General features: G+C 41.6%; 1 protein-coding gene across 1 annotated transcript in view; it reads left to right on the top strand.

Moving 5' to 3' along the window:
- The window catches only part of LOC117368881 (IgGFc-binding protein-like), a 143,988-nt gene that overhangs the window by 102,334 nt on the left and 23,240 nt on the right, over positions 1-18,414 (top strand). The window contains exons 18-21 of the mRNA XM_033962625.1: positions 3,187-3,515; positions 7,123-7,696; positions 12,578-13,176; positions 16,226-16,793. Coding sequence (XP_033818516.1) covers positions 3,187-3,515; positions 7,123-7,696; positions 12,578-13,176; positions 16,226-16,793 — 2,070 coding nt within the window. The remainder of the gene's footprint in view (positions 1-3,186; positions 3,516-7,122; positions 7,697-12,577; positions 13,177-16,225; positions 16,794-18,414) is intronic.

The following is an 18,414-nucleotide window of genomic DNA, read 5'->3' on the forward strand; positions in this document are numbered from 1 at the left end:
TTGAAGAGCAAGGGTCCAAGCACCGAGCCCTGCGGCACCCCACTGGTGACCTTCTTCCAGTCCGAATATTGTCCATTTACCCCCACCCTCTGTTTCCTATCCGCTAGCCAGTTTTTAATCCACGTATTTCACTCTCTATTCCATGGCTCTCAGTTTTCCGAAGTAATCGTTCAGGCGGAACCTTGTCGAACACCTTCTGAAAATCCAGGTATAAAATGTCGACCGGGTCAAACTTGTCTATCTGCCTGTTTACTCCCTCGAAGTGCAGCAAGTTCGTCAAACAGGATAGTCCATTGCTAAAGCCGTGCTGACTGGTTCAAATATAATAATAATAATAATAAATTTATTCTTTTATACCGCCATAGTCAGATAATAAGTATATATTAGCACCCCCGCCCTCCTCCCCTCCCCCCTTCCTGGATGTGTTCAACACTCATAGAGAAACTAAAGGGTAATACTAATGATCAAGTCAAACAAAATTTTGTTAATGGGTCCCAAATTTTTTAAAAATTACTGTAGTGTCCCAATTGTGTTGCATGTGTACGTTCAAATTTATAAACTTGGCATAAAGATTCCCATCAGAAATTGTAATTTAGCCTATCCCAATTCTTCCAATTTTTCATGTTGTTTGTTGGTTCTGATTGTGTAAATGGAGGTTTATCTCCTTGTTTTTGCTTGGATATTGTATCCCCTCATACTCCTCCATATTCCCCTGTACCTTTGGGTGAAACATCAGCAGGAGGGATACACACTCCCTCTTGACGATAGGGCTGCCACTTCAAAATGGTGACCCTTCCCCCTCCCAGTGCATCTTAGGATGCACTGGGAGGGCCTAAGTCAGCCCTGATTGGCTTAGTCACCTCCCAGTGCATCTTGGGATTCACTTGGAGATGCACTAGGAGGGGCCTTAGGTGGCCCTGATTGACTTATATGCACTTAGAGGGATTCCCGGACAAAGATAGGCATCGGAAATGTAGGCCAGAGTTTTCCGGCGCCTATCTTTGCATGAATCACGCCTATGAAGGCACTTTAGGCCGCTTAATGCCTCTTCTGGCATTGGCCAAGCCTACTTTGGTGTTTGGAGACCCAAAGCATCTATGTAGGTATGTTTCCGGCACATTTTATTTAGGTGCCAGTAGGCGCTTTATTTTTACCATTTTAAACAGCGTATTTCAATTAACTTACAACTGGTAGGGCACCTACTGGTGTCTACGTTTTAGCACCATTTATAGAATATCCCCCTTTATGTCTTCTGTCTCTTTAGTTCAGTGTTATAACTCAGTATTTCTATACTATTGATGGAGCATCTCTTATTGGTGTCATTTCTGATGTCATCAACTTTTGATATGAAGAAGGTTGCTAATTGGTCGGCACTAGAACATTTATTAATTTACTCCCCTTTTGCAAAACCGCAAAAGCACTTTATAGTGCTTGCCGACACGGCAAATGCTCTACGCTGCTCCTGATGATGAACTCTGTCAGAGCAGCGTGGAGCATTCAGTGCGCCGACCAGCGCTAAAAAAGTTTTTGTGGTTTTGTAAAAGGGGGGGGGGGTGTTAGTTATTAATTCCATAGGTGTTGCTAGGAAACTTGTTATTAAACAAAAAATTACATGTCTGGTTTTTCTTTTCCTATTTATTCGGTGTAGTATTTGTTTGGGCTGGTTTTGTTTGATTTTTATATATGTTTATCTTTTTTCTTCATACTATCCTATGTTCCTCTCTTTGATTTTTGTGCCATTTTCTTTCAAGTATCCCGTTTCAGGGATAGCAATTTGTCTGTGAACCAGGGGGTGCCTCTTCTGTTTGAAATTTTCTTTTTGGGGCTGTTTTTGTTCCATTTATTGATGGCTAGTTCTCCATTTTGATCATTCATTGTTTTGTCTATTTTTTACCAAAATAAAATGCTATTTTTCTTCTTGTTTCTTTAGCGATTCTGTTGTCATGCTTCTGTCTAAGTGTTCTGGTCACTAGATGGTGAAATGTGATAGGTTATGGTCTGGCTATATTACTGGGGACCAATTTTTACATTTTTATTGCTTTTGTAGGAAATCAAAGCTGATGACCTTTGTTGTGAGTTTTATGGAAGGACAGGATTTCTAGAACTAGGTCTTTTAAGAAAAAAAGAAATTCAGCGGTTTATTTGTCTTATAAGGAAACATCCACTTATACAAATGCCCCATAGGAAATATGGCCCCAATTCTATAAATGGGCACAGCTAGTTAGGCACCAGTTTTAATTAGTTTAATTTCCTTTAATCGATACGATAATTGATTGTGTCATTTAAAAGCAATTAAAATATCATTTTAAAAAAGATGACACCTCCACACAAGGCCCTGGAACTGCAACTACAGAGGCGCCTACCTGCACCTAAGGGTAAAATAGGCATGGTTAGTGCCGGAAGTACTCTAAGGCATTGGTAGGCACTTCTGTAGTCGCGATTCTCATCACAGATAGGCGCTAGACATGTAGGTCTTGTAAACCATTTTTGGCATCTGTGTCATAGCCGTGATTCTATAAATGGTGCCAACACGTGATTGATAGGCGATTGCCATTTTTGTGGGCGGCTGACGATCCCGGTGCCATTTATAGAATCCGGGCCTATGTGCATATCTGCTTCTGGGGGTAGGGAACGAGCAGAGTAGGAGTGGAATTGGCACTTAGATATGCATTTTATAATACACTTATAATTACACCTGGCTTTGAGCTGGTTGAAATGTGTCTACTTTCCTTGGAATAATTTTATAAACATATGTATATTGCTTTTATAAGGCAGGCACAGCATATGCACCTGCATGCCTTGATAAACTAGGTACCCTGTTATAAAATTACCCCCACCCCCCCACGTGTACAATTCCCTTCTCTTGACCTAAATATGTCCCCAGAAAAATCTGTCCAAGTTAGATTGTAAGCTCTTATGAGCAGGGACCATCCATAAATATCAACATGTACAGTGCTGCATATGCATTTCAGCGCTATATAAGTGATAAGTTGTAGTAGTAGGTAAATTATTTTGGCTTTTTTTTTTAGGGTGAGCAGTTTTCAGACAACTAATATACAAATGGAAAATGCTTGATCACAGGGGAATAGCTTTGATAATTGCTCTCCCCATTTATTATTACAAACTTACAAATCTGTACCCCCACCAAGTGATGCTGCATTATAATAACAAGCGTTTGCATTACAGATCCATGCAGCACAAAATTGTGCAAGCTAAAAGAATACTGTCAGGTCAACAGTGGAAGAGCTGAATGCATCCCACAGTTCACTGCAGAGTGCTGGGCCTGGGGAGAACCACATTACTGTACCCTTGACAACAATGAATATGACTTCCAAGGCACCTGCACCTACACCTTTGTTGAATATGATGGCAGTGACCCTACACTGATCCCCTTCACTGTTGATGCAAAGAATGACAACAGAGGAAGCCAAGAGTATTCCTATGTGTGCCAGGTTACCATCCGCACATTAGGACATCAAATCATCATGAAGACAGGCCAGTTTCCACAAATCATAGTAAGTCAATCTCCATGCTGCCTATTTATTTATTCTAAAAGTGTTACTAGATTTAAGTGTGGAAGGTATCTCATGTCAAGTTCTTGCTCCAGTCTCCCGAATTTAATGTCAATCAGCTCATAATACATAATACATGTCAATCAGCTCATAATAAGCTCAAAAAGGCTTATTAGAGGACTTGAAGAAACTGAGTGCAAGGGCACCAATATTGAGACCAGGGGAGACAACCCAGCTACCTTCTACTGTCCATGGTGTTCCCAGATATTCCATGCCATTGGCATAGAATATCCAGGGCAAAGTTCACTGGCTCAAATTTAGCTGGCTAAACCATTATTCAGCAGCTGGCCAGCTAAATCAAAACAACAAAAGATAGATATGCTTTGTAGCCGAAAATCACTTTATAAGCACTATAATTAACTCAAAACGCTGCTGCAAGACTGATTGTACACGTGTAAAAAAAAATGAACACATTACACCTGTCCTTAGAGAATCACATTGACTGCCAATTTATGCAAAAACAGATTTCAAAGTGTTATGCCTTATTTATAACATAAATAAAAGTCTTCACAAATAAAAGCGATGTAAGTAAATAATGAATCCATAAAACACACAGTAAAAAATTGTGGTATGGACCCGACACGGTCCGTGTTTTGGTAATGAGTAACGTTCTTCTGGGGTCCGTTGTTTTGTTGCTATTTGCACTTTCACACCATCAGCATTTATGATTTATTGACTTATATCACGCTTTGTACAAAGCTGGTTCCAACTAGTACATACATAGTTAAAACAACTTCACATACAGTACAGACAAATCAAACAATCGAAATCTATCAGTGACCAGCGCTTACAGTTATCATAAAGTCTTAATGCCCATATTTCATCTTACAAAACAAGAACTTCTTCAATAATTTCTTTAAATTATTCAAATTTCCCTGCTCATTCCATGCCTGTGGGTCTCTACAGGAGAATATGCTTGCCCTAGACATTTTCAAGCGCAATTGTTTAAAAGGGGGAAGAAACAAATCAGCACGTTCCACAGAACGAGAGTGAAACATATGGCAGAATACTATCTATCAGATACCTTGGTGCTAGCCTATGTACATACAAGTATACCATAACCCTTTGTAACGTATCCGATAATCTAATTTGATGTAGTATTCTGACACATGTTTCCAACTTCCCAATTTAAATAGTGTCTTAACAACCGAATTCCATGCCACCTGCATAGCACATAGAGTTGAGGCTGATATTCCTCAACCCAAATGACCCCAGCAACTATCATCCAGTTTCCAACCTCCCATTCGTCTCCAAACTCTTAGAATGAATAGTACTCCACCGATAACAGCCTTTTATTGAAGAATAAGGAGCCCTCTCTCCATTCTAATCTGGCTTCCAAGCAGGCCACAGCACAGAGGCGATCCTCCTAGACATCATAGAAGACAGCTGGTCAATGATGGACAAAGGCAGCGACACCCTTCTAATACTACTAGACCTGAGCGCTGCCTTTGACACCATCGATCACCAGCTCCTAATGCACATACTTACTGACCTTGGAATCGAGGACTCCACCCTCCAATGGTTTGTCTCCTTTCTGCATCAAAAAACTCAATCAGTAATGCTAGGATCACACAAATCAGAACCCAAACCTATCAAATACGGAGTCCCCTAGGGTGCAATGCTATCCCCTCTTCCATTTAACCTTTACATCAAACTAGTCATTAATATTGCCCAAAACTATAACATCAAAGTCCACTCCTATGCTGATGACATCCAGCTTCTGATCCCTCTAGGATCCGCCCAAGTGCTTTCTTTTGGATGTCTATCTTTTTTGAAAATGAGCCCCATGGAGGGCTATCTCTTGCTGAATATCCCAGTTAGTAGCTAGTTCAGTTGTCGGTTATATCACACAACATACTGGTTAGCACCAATATTTATTTGCTGACCAGCTAAGTGTAGCAACCAGATAGTCCCGCCTAAATATCAGGTCTCTTTGGCCACTATGACTTAGCTGGTCAGCTGATGAATATCAGCTTGGCTGGCTATGTCAAATGTGGCTAAAAATAATCCAGAAATTTAATGCCAGTCACCAGATATAGCCCTGGCTACTTTCTGCTGTCTGAAAATCAGCCCTGTTACAGAATACTGCCTCAGTACACCTAACTTCAGTGCCAGCATTTATACCAGTTTCAGGAGACATAAGTCTGGTGCCCAAAGTTAGGCTCAGGAATCAGCAGTAAACACAATTCTACAAAGGGAACATACCCTTCTTAGAATCATTCTTAGTGCTGATTTTTTTTCCATTGATGAATTTTGACCTCCATTTATAGAATTCCCCCCTAAGTGCATCCATAAAATATCATAGAGGTCTCTGACTTAAAGGCAGGCAGAACCATTTTCTGCCATAACAGAAGAGAGAAGTTGAAACTACAGTAAATGCTACACATCTTTATCTTCACTGAGTTGATATGGTCCTGAATGTGGGAACATACTGGGCTAATGAAGGTCCTGAAAAGATCCTTACACTAGTCCCTCATACTAATCTCATGTAATGATTCCTTGTTCTAATCTAGAACACCCCAAAGAGAGCGCTATGCTTCCAAGATTAAATATGCTTACATACACCATCAGAACACTCCCTCCAACTCCAGACAGCTTGGAAAAGATCCTATTCCCATGTCTTACCAAACCTCTGGAATAGCCTACCTCATCATATCAGAGCTCATAAAGGACTTCTTAACTTTAGAAAAGCTGTAAAAACCTACCTTATTGCTTAGTCTCTCCCTCAGCCCTTCACCAGCATCAGTAAGTAATCCTACTATTTATTATTTCGATAGCACTGAAAAGGCATATGCAGCACTGTACATTTTAACATATAATAAAAAGTCCCTGCTCAGAAGAGCTTACAATCTAATTTAGACAGGACATTACAGGGTTGGGAAGATTATGATAGAGGAAATGATACAGTGGTTATAGGTATCTGACAGCAGTGAGCGGGAGTTAAGAGTTGAAAGCAGTTTCAAAAGAGTGGGCCTTTAGCTTGGATTTGAACACTGCCAGGGATGGAGTACGACGTATTGATTCAGGCAGCCTGTTCCAGGCATACTGTGCCACAAGGAAGAAGGGATGGAGTCTGGAGTTAGCAGTGGAAGAGAAGAATACAGATAAGAGAAGCTTGCCCGATGAACGGAGACCACGGGGGAGATAAGTGAGGCGCGATATTGGGGGCCTCATAGCGAATGCACTTCTAAGTCAGCAAGAGGAGTTTAAACTTTATTCGGAAATGGACGGACAGCCAATGAAGCGACTTGAGGAGATATATTGCAACACATTGTATGCAAACCCTATGATGTAACACTGTGAATGTAAACTGAACCCGTTCTGAGCTCTTTGGGGAGAATGGGATATAAATCTAAATAAATAAACTTAAGTTCTCTCAGGAAATATTTCCCTTTTTTAGATTATTTATGTTTTTGAGATATCTGAATATCTCTTCTCTCGTCCAGATGCATTTAAGTTCTGTCTGTTTCACTTTAGATTACTTTTAGATACATTTCATCTGTTACAAATGAGCAGTGATTATATATCATTTCTTTTTGTTTTTTTTCAGATCGATGGTATAATGACCAATTTGCCAGTTACTGTGGATGGTGGTAGTATCACAGTTGTTAGGAGTGGCATCATGGCCATTGTGGAAACATATTATGGCCTTACAGTCTGGTATGATTGGAATATGTATTTGGATGTCACCGTGCCCAGCAGCTATTATAATGTCACCCGGGGACTCTGTGGAAACTTCAACGGGGATGCAGAAGATGATATGACATATCCCAACGGCACCCACAGCTCCTCAATTATTGAATGGGCAGCCAGCTGGCAAGTCAATGATCGAGACCCCTTCTGTTTCCACAACTGTCCCAGCGTCTGCCCATCCTGCGAGGAGTCTGAAAGGCAGCTATACGGAAGTGAACAGTTCTGTGGTCTGATCAACCAGACCACAAACGGCCCCTTCCAAAAATGTCATGCCTTGGTGAATCCCGATACGTTCTTTGACAACTGCGTATATGATGTCTGCATGAATAAAGGTGCCAAGATTATTCTCTGTCAGGCTCTTAATGCCTATGCAACCAACTGCCAGAAACAAGGAGCTAACATCTCTGACTGGAGGAAAGCATCTGGATGTTGTAAGTGTTCCAACTTTTCATCATTACAAGAGTAGGCAACATATAGTAGATACACATTTTAGATTAGAGCAGTGTTTTTGTAAATATTAGAAGGATTATCTGTTGCATGTAACACACTCCTCATCCTGGATCTCACTGTTGAATTTGTTAATAGGGCAGCAAAGGGGTTCTTTGTGAACTAAATGTAACTACTGTTATATGTTTTATAAAATAATTTTGGCCATCCTAATACTCAAAAATGCTTAACCAGACAGTGCTGCTAAATATCGGCTCAGACTGCACAATCAAAATCCAGCCAGTTCTGGGGTAGCCATGGTCGGAGTCAGGGAGGAGCCAGTACCTATTTAAGCGAGGGCCATATTCAGTGCCAATGGCTGAAAAGGCTGTCCTATCTTTAGCTTCTTAACTATTTGATATGATTTATTTTAATGATTTACCACCTCTCACATAAGTTTTACTAAGCTGTGCTGGAGACAGCAATGGAGTAGAGGAGTAGCCTAGTGGTTAGTACTGTGACTTGACAACCTGGGGAAGTAGGTTTGATTCCCACTTTCGCTCCTTGTGATTCTGGGCAAATCACTTAACCCTTCATTACCTCAGGCACAAAACAAGTACCTGTATATATTATGCAAACCACTTTGAGTGAAACCACAGAAAGGCAGTCTATCAAGTCCCATACCTTTTCACTGAATGTTGGCTGGCATCTGTATAAATTCCAGGTTACCAATCTGATCCCACTCAAATCCATTTCTAAGCATTCCCATCCTTATTCTTCCCCCCCAACAATGTGATTCCCTCCTTTCTGCTTCCCCCAGTTCTCTCCATTCTGTTTCTGTCCCCTTTTTTATTTCCCCGCTCTGTTTCCCAGCCCTGCTCTACTCTCTGGGTGATCCCTTGTATCTAGTAGAAGGAGGTTGGAATAATCCCCTATCTGTGATACACATATCTAAAAGCTAACATATTCCAGGTAATAAATTTAAAATAAAAAACTTTTTTTCTACCTTTGTGTCTAGAGATTTTTTTTCTATCATGTTGATCCCATTTTGTCTCTTCTACTTTCCTGTGTCTTCTGATATTTCCCTATCCAGTGGTTGCTCGCCATGTCTTTTTTTTTTCCTTTCTCCTGCCTTGTTTCAATCCCTTTCTACCCTCATCTGATAAACTGATCTTTCCTTTTTAGCTCTGCCTGCTTTTTTTTTTTTTCTTTCCGGCATCTCCATCCACTTAAATTTCACACTTTTCCTTCCTTTTCAGCTACCTACCAATATGCCTTCTAACTTTCTCATGCTCTAGCTCTTCCATTTCCCATCTCACACATTCCCCATCCTCCTATTCCCTCCTATCTTTTATCTACTATTACCACATTTCTACCTCTGTACTTACTATCCTCCACTCATTTATTTTTTTATTTATTCATTCATTCAATCAATTTTCTATACTGTTCTCCCAGGGGAGCTCAGAACTGTTTATATAAATTTATTCAGGTACTCAAGCATTTTGCCCTGTCTCTGCCGGCGGGCTCACAATCCATCTAATGTACCTAGGGCAATCTCTTTGCCACCACCCCTTGTCTTTTCCACTTGATTCCTAATTTCCAGTATATCCCCTCCTTCAATTCTTGTAATGCAGCATCTCCTGTTCCTCTCCTCCTCATGGTCTAACACCTCCCTGTCCTTTATTCCTCCACCTTCTTCCTGTCCCTTCACTCCTACCTCTTCCTCCACAATCCATCATCTCACTTCCTCTCTCTCTCTCTCTCTCTCTCTCTCCTACCCTAGCTAGTTGTTTCGTTTTTAGTAGTTCGGTGTCGAACCATTTGTTATATTTGTTTGCATTGCTTTTGCTTTTATGTATAGGGGCAATTTTATCTAAAATGGATGTGCTGGTTGTCGTCCAGTGGTCCCAGAAATCTACTCCTTCCTCTATCTCCGTCTGCAGTTCGTATTGTGACCAGTATTCTTCTAGATTAATATAACCTCTTGTATGATGTTCTTTTTTCATCATCGGACGTGTTTTGGATTTTCGGTGCGACCAGATTAATTTAAAATAATAAGTGAAGTGGTCAGACCAGATGTCGTGACACCAGGTGCCTTCAGGCAGAGAGATGATTGGGTAAAGGATTTCCTTTGTGGACATGGCAACCAAATCTAAATGATGGCCTTTTTCGTGAGTTTGTGTGGGTATGGGGAGGTTGTAGTTGAGTAGAGATAGAAAGTTTTTAAGCTATTTTGTGTCTGTATTGTTCTCTTCATCTAGGTGTATGTTTATGTCCCCTGCGATGATGTTGTAGTTAGGGCCAATTGAATTGTGTAGGACGAATTCGCAGAAATCTTCTTTGGCTTTGGGCCAGATTTTTGGCGGGACATAAAATAGTATGCAGGATAAGTATTCTTCTAGTTGGGTGTTATTGATTTTACAGGCTAGGATTTCTAGGTGGTTGGTCATTTTGGAATCCAGAAGTTTGAACTCGAATCCTTCTTTAAGAATAATTGCTAGTCCTCCTCCTTTTTTGCCTGTGCGGTTTAAAGTAAGGATTTTGAAATTGTCTGGTAGAAGATCAATTATTATTGGATCATCTTCAGACAGTACCCAAGTTTCGGTTAGAAAAAGGCAGGCTATTTGCTTGCTGATGATCCAATCATTAATTAGAAATGCCTTATTTCTAACAGATCTGTTATTAAGATATACACAGGGGGTAGAAGTGGATGCGGCAATTTCTATAGAGGTGGTGGTTCTGATGGCTTTTAGTTCCCTTGTTCTTTTTTTAAGGGTACGCTAATGTCTTTTTTAATTTGAGATAACATTAATATGATTTATTGTGTCTTCCTGTGGGTTAGTGATGTGCATGATGGATAAATCTGGGTAGTGGATAGATTGCAATTGTGGGAAAAGAGAGTTAACCTGATGCTACCACTCATCAGGTAGATCAGTAAGATCAGTAGGAGGTTCATGATTGTGGGGTAGAGTGATTCTTCCTGATGCAGAGGGAGTATTAGTTTCTCTAGAATTCTTGCTTTATGGTTTGTAAGGTTGTTAGGGGAATGAAATGGTTTGTTAGGATGACCCAAGGATTATTGATTTAGATTGGATGGCTGTTAGGCGTGTTGAAATGGTTCTTTAAAATGACCCGGGAGGATATTTTTCTCGAGAAGTCCTAGCAGGATGACCTGGGTGGATGTAATTCTTGAGAGGTCCTGGTACAAGCAGCTAATAATTGCACACGCATCTAATAGCTACACACGCGACTAACTTATACAACTAACTCATGCAACTGACCCATGCAACTAATTAAAGCAATTAACACATGCGATTAACTAATTGCATATGCGTCTAACAGTTACACATGCGACTACCAGTTATGCAAGCAGTTAACAGTTACAGTGAACGAACGTCTGATAGTTACAGATAGTCCTTTAAACTGTTTGAGATTCAGGGGAGATTCGCTGGGTTTGGAGAAATCCTGGGGGCCTCCTGATGTCTGTGGCGGTCGGACGGCTTCCCTGCAGTTGCTTCACCACGGTACAAGATAAAGGCGCGCCTTCGTCGGCGCGCAGTTGGTGGGGTTTTTTTTTTTTAAAAAAGCTTGAGGTCTCCTGCAGACTGATTTAGCGATTCATCAAATACCAATAAACTTGAACTTGAACTTTTCAAGTTTGAGGTCTCCTGCTGGCTCGGAAGAGGGGCAGAGCAATGCTCCCATGCTCCTCTCTACTCGGGAAGCCTCGATGTCCCCTGCAACCCGCAGGAATCGGTGCTGGGGCAGAGAAAATATTTTGACTTTGAAATGAGACCGAGAAGGTGAGGGGAAGGAAGGGAGAATGACAGCAGGGGAAGAGATGGCCTGATTCCAGTGCTTCTCTTATTTCCCTCCTCCCCATGGTCCGGTGTTACTTTCACTGTTTTTTAGTCCTTCCTCCCACCTCTGGTCTGCATTTCCTCCTGCTCTCATCTCTCCCTGCCCCCACCCATGGGTTAACATAAGACAGCTCCAGAGGGGTCCATGCTCAGACCATCTCTTCCCCTTCTGTCATTCTCCCTTCCTTCCCCTCACCTTCTCGGTCTCCTTTCAAAGTCAAAATATTCTTTATAATAGGGGCTCCAGCATGGCAACCATTCTATCAGTTGTGCTGTGGCATTCTGAATTAGTTACAGCTGATGCAAATTATTTTTGATTACACCAGTGTAGAAGGCATTACAGTAGTCTAGTTGTGATGTTATCTTGGTGTGGACTGCTGTGGTCAGACTTGTGTTTTCGATATATGGAGAGACATTTCATAACTGCCTTATATGATAGAGATAATTTTTTAAAGGTAGTTTGGATTTGTGAGAGATGAATCTAACAGTACAACTACTATTACTCCTGAGATTTTAGGGAAAGTTCATACTGTCCAAAAGATATTTTGAAATCATTGTGTTAGGAACCTAAAGAATCTCTGTTTTTGCTTGGATTAAAGCAGAATTTGTTGTTGTTTGCCCATTCCTGAATTGCGATTAGACAGGCATTCAGTTTACTCAAATCTGTTGGTAGATCTGGTTAAGTGGATATGAATTTTATGCCCATTGACCGAAGCAACTCAGCCAGAGGCTTAAGACAGATATTAAATAAGATGGGCGATAGTATGGACCCCTGTGACACCCCACAACTCAATACCCAAGGTAATGATGTGCTGTATTTGAACAGACCTGATTGTTGTTTTGCTTGATAAATAAGATTTGAACCATGTAAACAACAATGGAAATGATAAGACAAGAATTTTCTTGGGCTTCGCATTCCCAGCACTGTGTAGGTAATCAGTTGTCTGCACAATGTTTTTAGAATGGTGGAAATAATATTGAAAGTCATTAGAGGTTGTTTTGAATTATTCTGTATTTGCTTTGTAGCACTGCCTTGTCCTGAGAACAGTCACTATGAATCCTGTGGAAATGCATGCCCTGCCACCTGCTCAGACAGAGAAGCCCCCAGCAAATGCGAAAAGCCCTGTGTGGAGACCTGTCAGTGCAATGATGGATACATCGTCAGTGGTAGCCAGTGTGTCTCTGAGGAAAATTGTGGCTGTACCTATGGTGGTGTTTACTATCTACCCAACGAGGAGTTCTGGTCTGATGCCAACTGCCATGTCCGCTGCAAATGTAACTCAAGTACGGGCATGGTAGTTTGTTACAGTGCCAGCTGCAAAACCTCTGAAAGGTGTGCTGTAGTACATGGGGTCCGGAGCTGCTATCCAATCAGCTACTCTACCTGCATCGCTTACGGATATCACCACTACATAACCTTTGATGGGGTCAAATACGATTACCAGGGTGGTTGTAACTATCTGTTTGCTGGTACTAATTCCCAAGATCCAAGTCTCACTCCATTCAGAGTCACCGTTCAGAATGACTACCAAATGAACAGAGCTGTTACTTTCACCAAAGCGGTGACATTGGAGCTGTATAATCAAACAATTACCATCAGCAAGGACTACTGTGCACAAATCCAGGTATGTTGTGTGAGATTTAGAGGCATGAATGAAGGAGAAACAGCCCTTGATTCTGCTCCTCTTTTTTATTATTTTGCATCTTTATTGACATTTTCCAATTTAATGTATTAACCCTTATTTCTGTCACAAAGACTGCTTTGAACTATGTACCCTGTAGATGGCTTCCCTTTGACTTGGATTTAGATGCCTGAGATTGGCTTGTTTCCTTTTGCTTTACAGATCTTTAATGCTACTGTCTTTGTAAGTGCTTTCCTCAGGCATTGAAACTGGCTTGTTCATCCACTTTTGAAAGACTCAGGACATATACACACAAGTTTGTGCAAAGTGTTGAATTATAAAATATATGCATCAGTTTTACACATTTAGCAAAAACACACTTTTCCAGAAGAATCCCTGAAGAGAGTCAGAAGTAGCAAGAGATGAGAGGTGCAGTCCAGCTGGAAATAACTGGGTTTATTTGAGTGCAGGCAAGTTGTAAAACGGTTTGGGTTCAAAGGTTTTAGGCTGTTCCTTAAGATGAGAAGAGAAGGAAGGAAGTCACCTTAAGGCATTACTTATGACACTTACATACCCAAATTTCTAGGGGGAGGCTTGTGTGCCTGGCGCTTGCACGTGCCTGGCTTTTGCGATGTCGGGGAAGCAGGATTAAATTGGCAGCTGTGGCTTAAATCGGCGGTGGTGGCTTGGGGAGCACGGAGAGAGAAAGACAGAAAGAAAGAAAAGCAGAGAGAAAGAAAGAAAGAGGGAGCAGGGAGAGAGAAAGAAAGAAATGGGGAACAGGGAGAGAGAAAGAATGGTGAAAGGGCCAGGGAGAAAGAGAGAAAGAAAGAAAGGGGAGGGGGCAAGGAGAGAGGAATAAAAAGTTGTGGGAGGGAATGGAGTGTGTCGGGTAGCAAGGGGCAGGCAGGGAGAGAGGAAGAAAAAGTTGGGCTCATGGAGGGAAAGAGAGAGATGTTGGTTGGGGAATGAAATGAGGTCTGTAGGAAGAGAAGCATGCAGGAGGCAGAAACAAGGGAAGAAGTATTGGATGCACAGTCAGAAGAAAGTGCTACCAAATATTCATGAAATCAACAAAGGTAGGAAAAATGATTTTATTTTCAATTTAGTGATCAAAATGTGTCCATTTTGAGAATTTATATCTGCTGTGTATATTTTGCACTGGCCCCCTTTTACTAAATGCAATAGCGGTTTTTAATACAGGAAGCCTATGAACGTCTGGAGCAGTGTGGGGCATTTTGCGCAGCTCCCGGTGTTAAAAACCACTATCGCGGTTTAGTAAAAGGAGAGGGGGTATATTTGTCTATTTTTGTATAGTTGTTACTGAGGTGACATTGCATATTTTAAAGTCATCTTCCTTGATATTTTTGAAAAAAAACCTGAAAATAAATTATAATTAACATTTTCTCTGCATACAGTGTGCTTTGTGTTTTTTAAAATTTTATTGTTGGTAGATCATCTTGACTTGGTCATTTTAAAAATAGCTCATAAGCCCAAAAAATGTGGGTATCCCTCCTTTAGGCATTACTTTGTTTTAGCATTTTTAGGATTTCATCATTGTTCTTATGGTGTAAACCAGGGGTGTCAAAGTCCCTCCTCGAGGGTCACAATCCAGTCGGGTTTCCAGAATTTCCTCAATGAATATGCATGAGATCTATTAGTACACAATGAAAGCCGTGATTGCAAATAGATCTCATGCATATTCATTGGGGAAATCCTATAAACCCGACTGGATTGCAGCCCTCGAGGAGAGACTTTGACACCCCTGGTGTAAACCATTTATAAAAGATATTGTGACCACTAATTGGATTCAACATCTCCAGTGCCTCTTTTTGTTGTTTGCTCTACTGTAGCTCGAGTCTTGGTACCTTCTTTCTTTTCCCCTCATTACTTATGACACTCACATACCCAAATTTCTAATCTCGGTTTATATTCGAGTCAATCTTTTTCCTCCTTTTGGGGGGGAGAATTGGTTACCTCAGTTAATAGGATCTGTTTATATTCGAGTATATACGATAATAAGCTTCTTAGCAATTAGCATGCATTAAGCTTTAGTGAAAGGACCCCTTAATGTTCCTATTTGGCACATCTCAACATAGCTCCCACCCACACCAATATTCAGCTGGGGGTATTGAACATTTATTTTAAACACTGACCACTGCCAATAGATTAGACTAGGTTTTCAGTGCCAGGTCATATCTGGTCACAGCACCGAATATCCGACTCATCGGTGGCACCCAGAAGTTATGCGAGTATGGCCAATATTCAGTTCTACACTGGCATAGCTAACTGGCAATATGAAGACTGCTGTTTAAGCAGCCCTGTTTGCCTGGGTTGCTATGCTGTCACTAGTAGTGAATATCACCAGTGCTCACATATCTTAAAGGTCCACCCACTGTCCCCTCTAAGCTGAGTGGGAGTTCTCCAATTTCATTTCTGCCGGGGAGGGGGGGGGAGTGCTTCAATATTGTGTTTTCAATCACTATGGAAAATGTAATAGTGAATCAGCAGCCCCACTGGCAGCACTGTAGACATTAGGTCTACCCCAATTTTTTCTCCAGACTGCACTGGCTTAAGTGCTACTAAATATCAAGAGCCGGTCCACTCAGCATAGTTTAAGTAGGCAGGAATCACTCCTGCTCACTTAAACCATGCTGAATATTAACCCATCACATGTTGCGGCAAAGTCCCTGCTATTTCATGGAGGATACTAAAATCTTTTATAAAATCATTGCTAGGGCAGATCTATCAATCCAAGAAGAAGTGGTGAAGGAAAGATGTCCTCACACACATTGAAAGACCTGTTTCCTGTGTGTGAGGTCATCTTTCCTTCCCCACATTTTGTTGGATTGCTAATTGCTTTGTGGGGTTTGTTTTCCTGTTGTTTTATTTCTTTTGAGAGTAGGACAGATCTATCACAGGAATATTTCTGAACAAGCTGAGGATCTTATAGTGAGATTTTACACTTTGCTGTTTTGTTTGCATGTATTTGAAATGTTTTGTATTAAATATGGCACATGTTTTATTAATTCTATATTCTGTACCTTTTCAGTTCAATGGAGTCATTACAAATCTGCCATTCAGTTACAGTAAGGAAATAAGAGCTTTTCGAAGCGGAGTTCACGTTTATATTACCAGTAGTTGTGGTATCACAGTAATATTTGACTGCTACAACTATGTTCAGGTTATAGCTCCAGACACCTATGCCAACGCAGTCTCTGGGCTCTGTGGCAACAACAATAATAACCAAACTGATGATATGATCACGAAGGATGGCATCTTAACAGCTAATGCAACTGAGTTTGGGAACAGTTGGAAAGTTGGAGGTGTCCCAGGATGTGAGAAGGTCTGCCCCTCTGAGATCTGTCCACTCTGCACTGAGGCAGAGAAATCGGTATACAGAAATAAGACATTATGTGGCAAGATCATTGATGCTAATGGACCATTCAGTCAGTGCCATGCCATCATAGACCCAGCTCCCTTCTTCAACAACTGTGTTTTTGATTCATGTCAGTTCAAGGGTCGCCTATCTGTTCTATGCAATGGCATTGCCTCATATGTGAGTCAGTGTCAAGCCAAAGGCATCCAGATTCAGGAGTGGAGAACCCCATCGTTCTGCGGTAAGTTTATCACCTATCTGGATAGTTTCTAGAGAGAAGCTGGACAGAGTGCAATACTAGTCATCCTTAAGTGTTAATCTGGGGCAGAGTGGATGGGCTTCTCCATAGTGTCTCAGTGATAACACTAAAGTGGAATGGTGCATGGATTGAAGACCCTGCAATAATACTGACATATGACAGTTGGAATAGTTTCTGCATTGATCATCCCTAAAAGACACTGATGAGATTAACTAGTGAGAATGCTTTCCTAACTCTGGTCACTTAACTTTCCATAGTCTTGCATGAGAGTGCACAGCCACAACTAGATGGCATCAATCCAGCATTTTCTGGGGACTTGTTCCCATGGCTAACTGTGGCTTGCACTATCACTATCACTGTCACTTTTCTATATCCATGACTTGATTCCTCTTTATCACCTGCTGTTAAAGCTATGAAGAGTGAGTTTCAGAGCCATCTCTAGAGAGGACAAAATGGGAAAATAGTGATTTTTGGATCCAGTGCCACTGTGGTAGATCTGCCCCTGGTGTCACAGCAATAGATCACACTTCCCTTTCAGATGGGCTCGGGTTGCAATTGCTTTACTCCCTTTCCCTCTGTTAGATAAGGGTAAGAGTCATGGATTTGATATACTGCCTTTCTGTGGTACCGCCAATAGTGATTTACATATGTTATATACAGGTCCCTCTTCTGCCCCTGTTGTGCTCACATTCTAACTTTTGTCCCTAAGGCAATGGATAGTTAAGGACCTCTCCAAGAGATACAAGAGGCTGCTGTGTGAATCAAATCCAGTTTCCAAAAAGATTGAGGGTAAGAATCCCTAAGGGCACGCGTGATCCCCACTCTCCCAGGGATTCCTTGGGACCACTCCAGGGTTACCATCATGCCATCATTCATCTCACACTACTCTTGTTGCAACCACACAACAGGGCAAAGTAATCAAAGGAACCATTGAACCCCATCACACCAATGGTCCCAAGCTGTCCAGGATCCCATCTCAGTGAAGTCAGTCCAATGGACATCTGATGGTCTCTGACTCCATCTCCAGGCTGCACCCCTTCCATAGCCTTCTTTTCCAGCCATCAGCAGTAGTTCATATCTTGAGAGCGAGTCCCATCTCCAGGAGACGGCAGCCCTCCAATCACTGACATCCACATCCTTATTGAACCAGTCTTTCCTACTGAAGTTTTCTGTGTCTGGTCCAGGCTGAGACCTTCGTCTCCAGGGCTCCCCTCAGCCATCACAAGTCAGTCTTTAGAATCATTCCATTTGCACTGAAATGTCCTCTGGCAGCCTGTCCCAGGCTTCCTTGGGACTGGGAAGCCAAAAGCAACTTTTGGGCCACTCTATTTTCTTGAGACATTGCTCTTTTAGCACTGGACATCTTCTCTAGATGCTATTCTTGGTGGTCACTCTCATCCCCTGAGGGCCTGATTCACCTTTTCCCCAGGCCAGTATTCTTTCTGGGGAGACTTCACCTCTCTCCACCCAGAAAGCATCTTTAGACTGAGATTCCTTCCCATCCATTGCCAATGTACTGGTGCCAATGTACCCTAGGTGCAGGGTATTAGTAGTGAACAGCAAACCCCAGGGGGTATCCACATCTTAAGAACTCCACTATGGC

This window comes from Geotrypetes seraphini, chromosome 11, assembly GCF_902459505.1.
Source record: "Geotrypetes seraphini chromosome 11, aGeoSer1.1, whole genome shotgun sequence".
Taxonomy (NCBI): domain Eukaryota; kingdom Metazoa; phylum Chordata; class Amphibia; order Gymnophiona; family Dermophiidae; genus Geotrypetes; species Geotrypetes seraphini.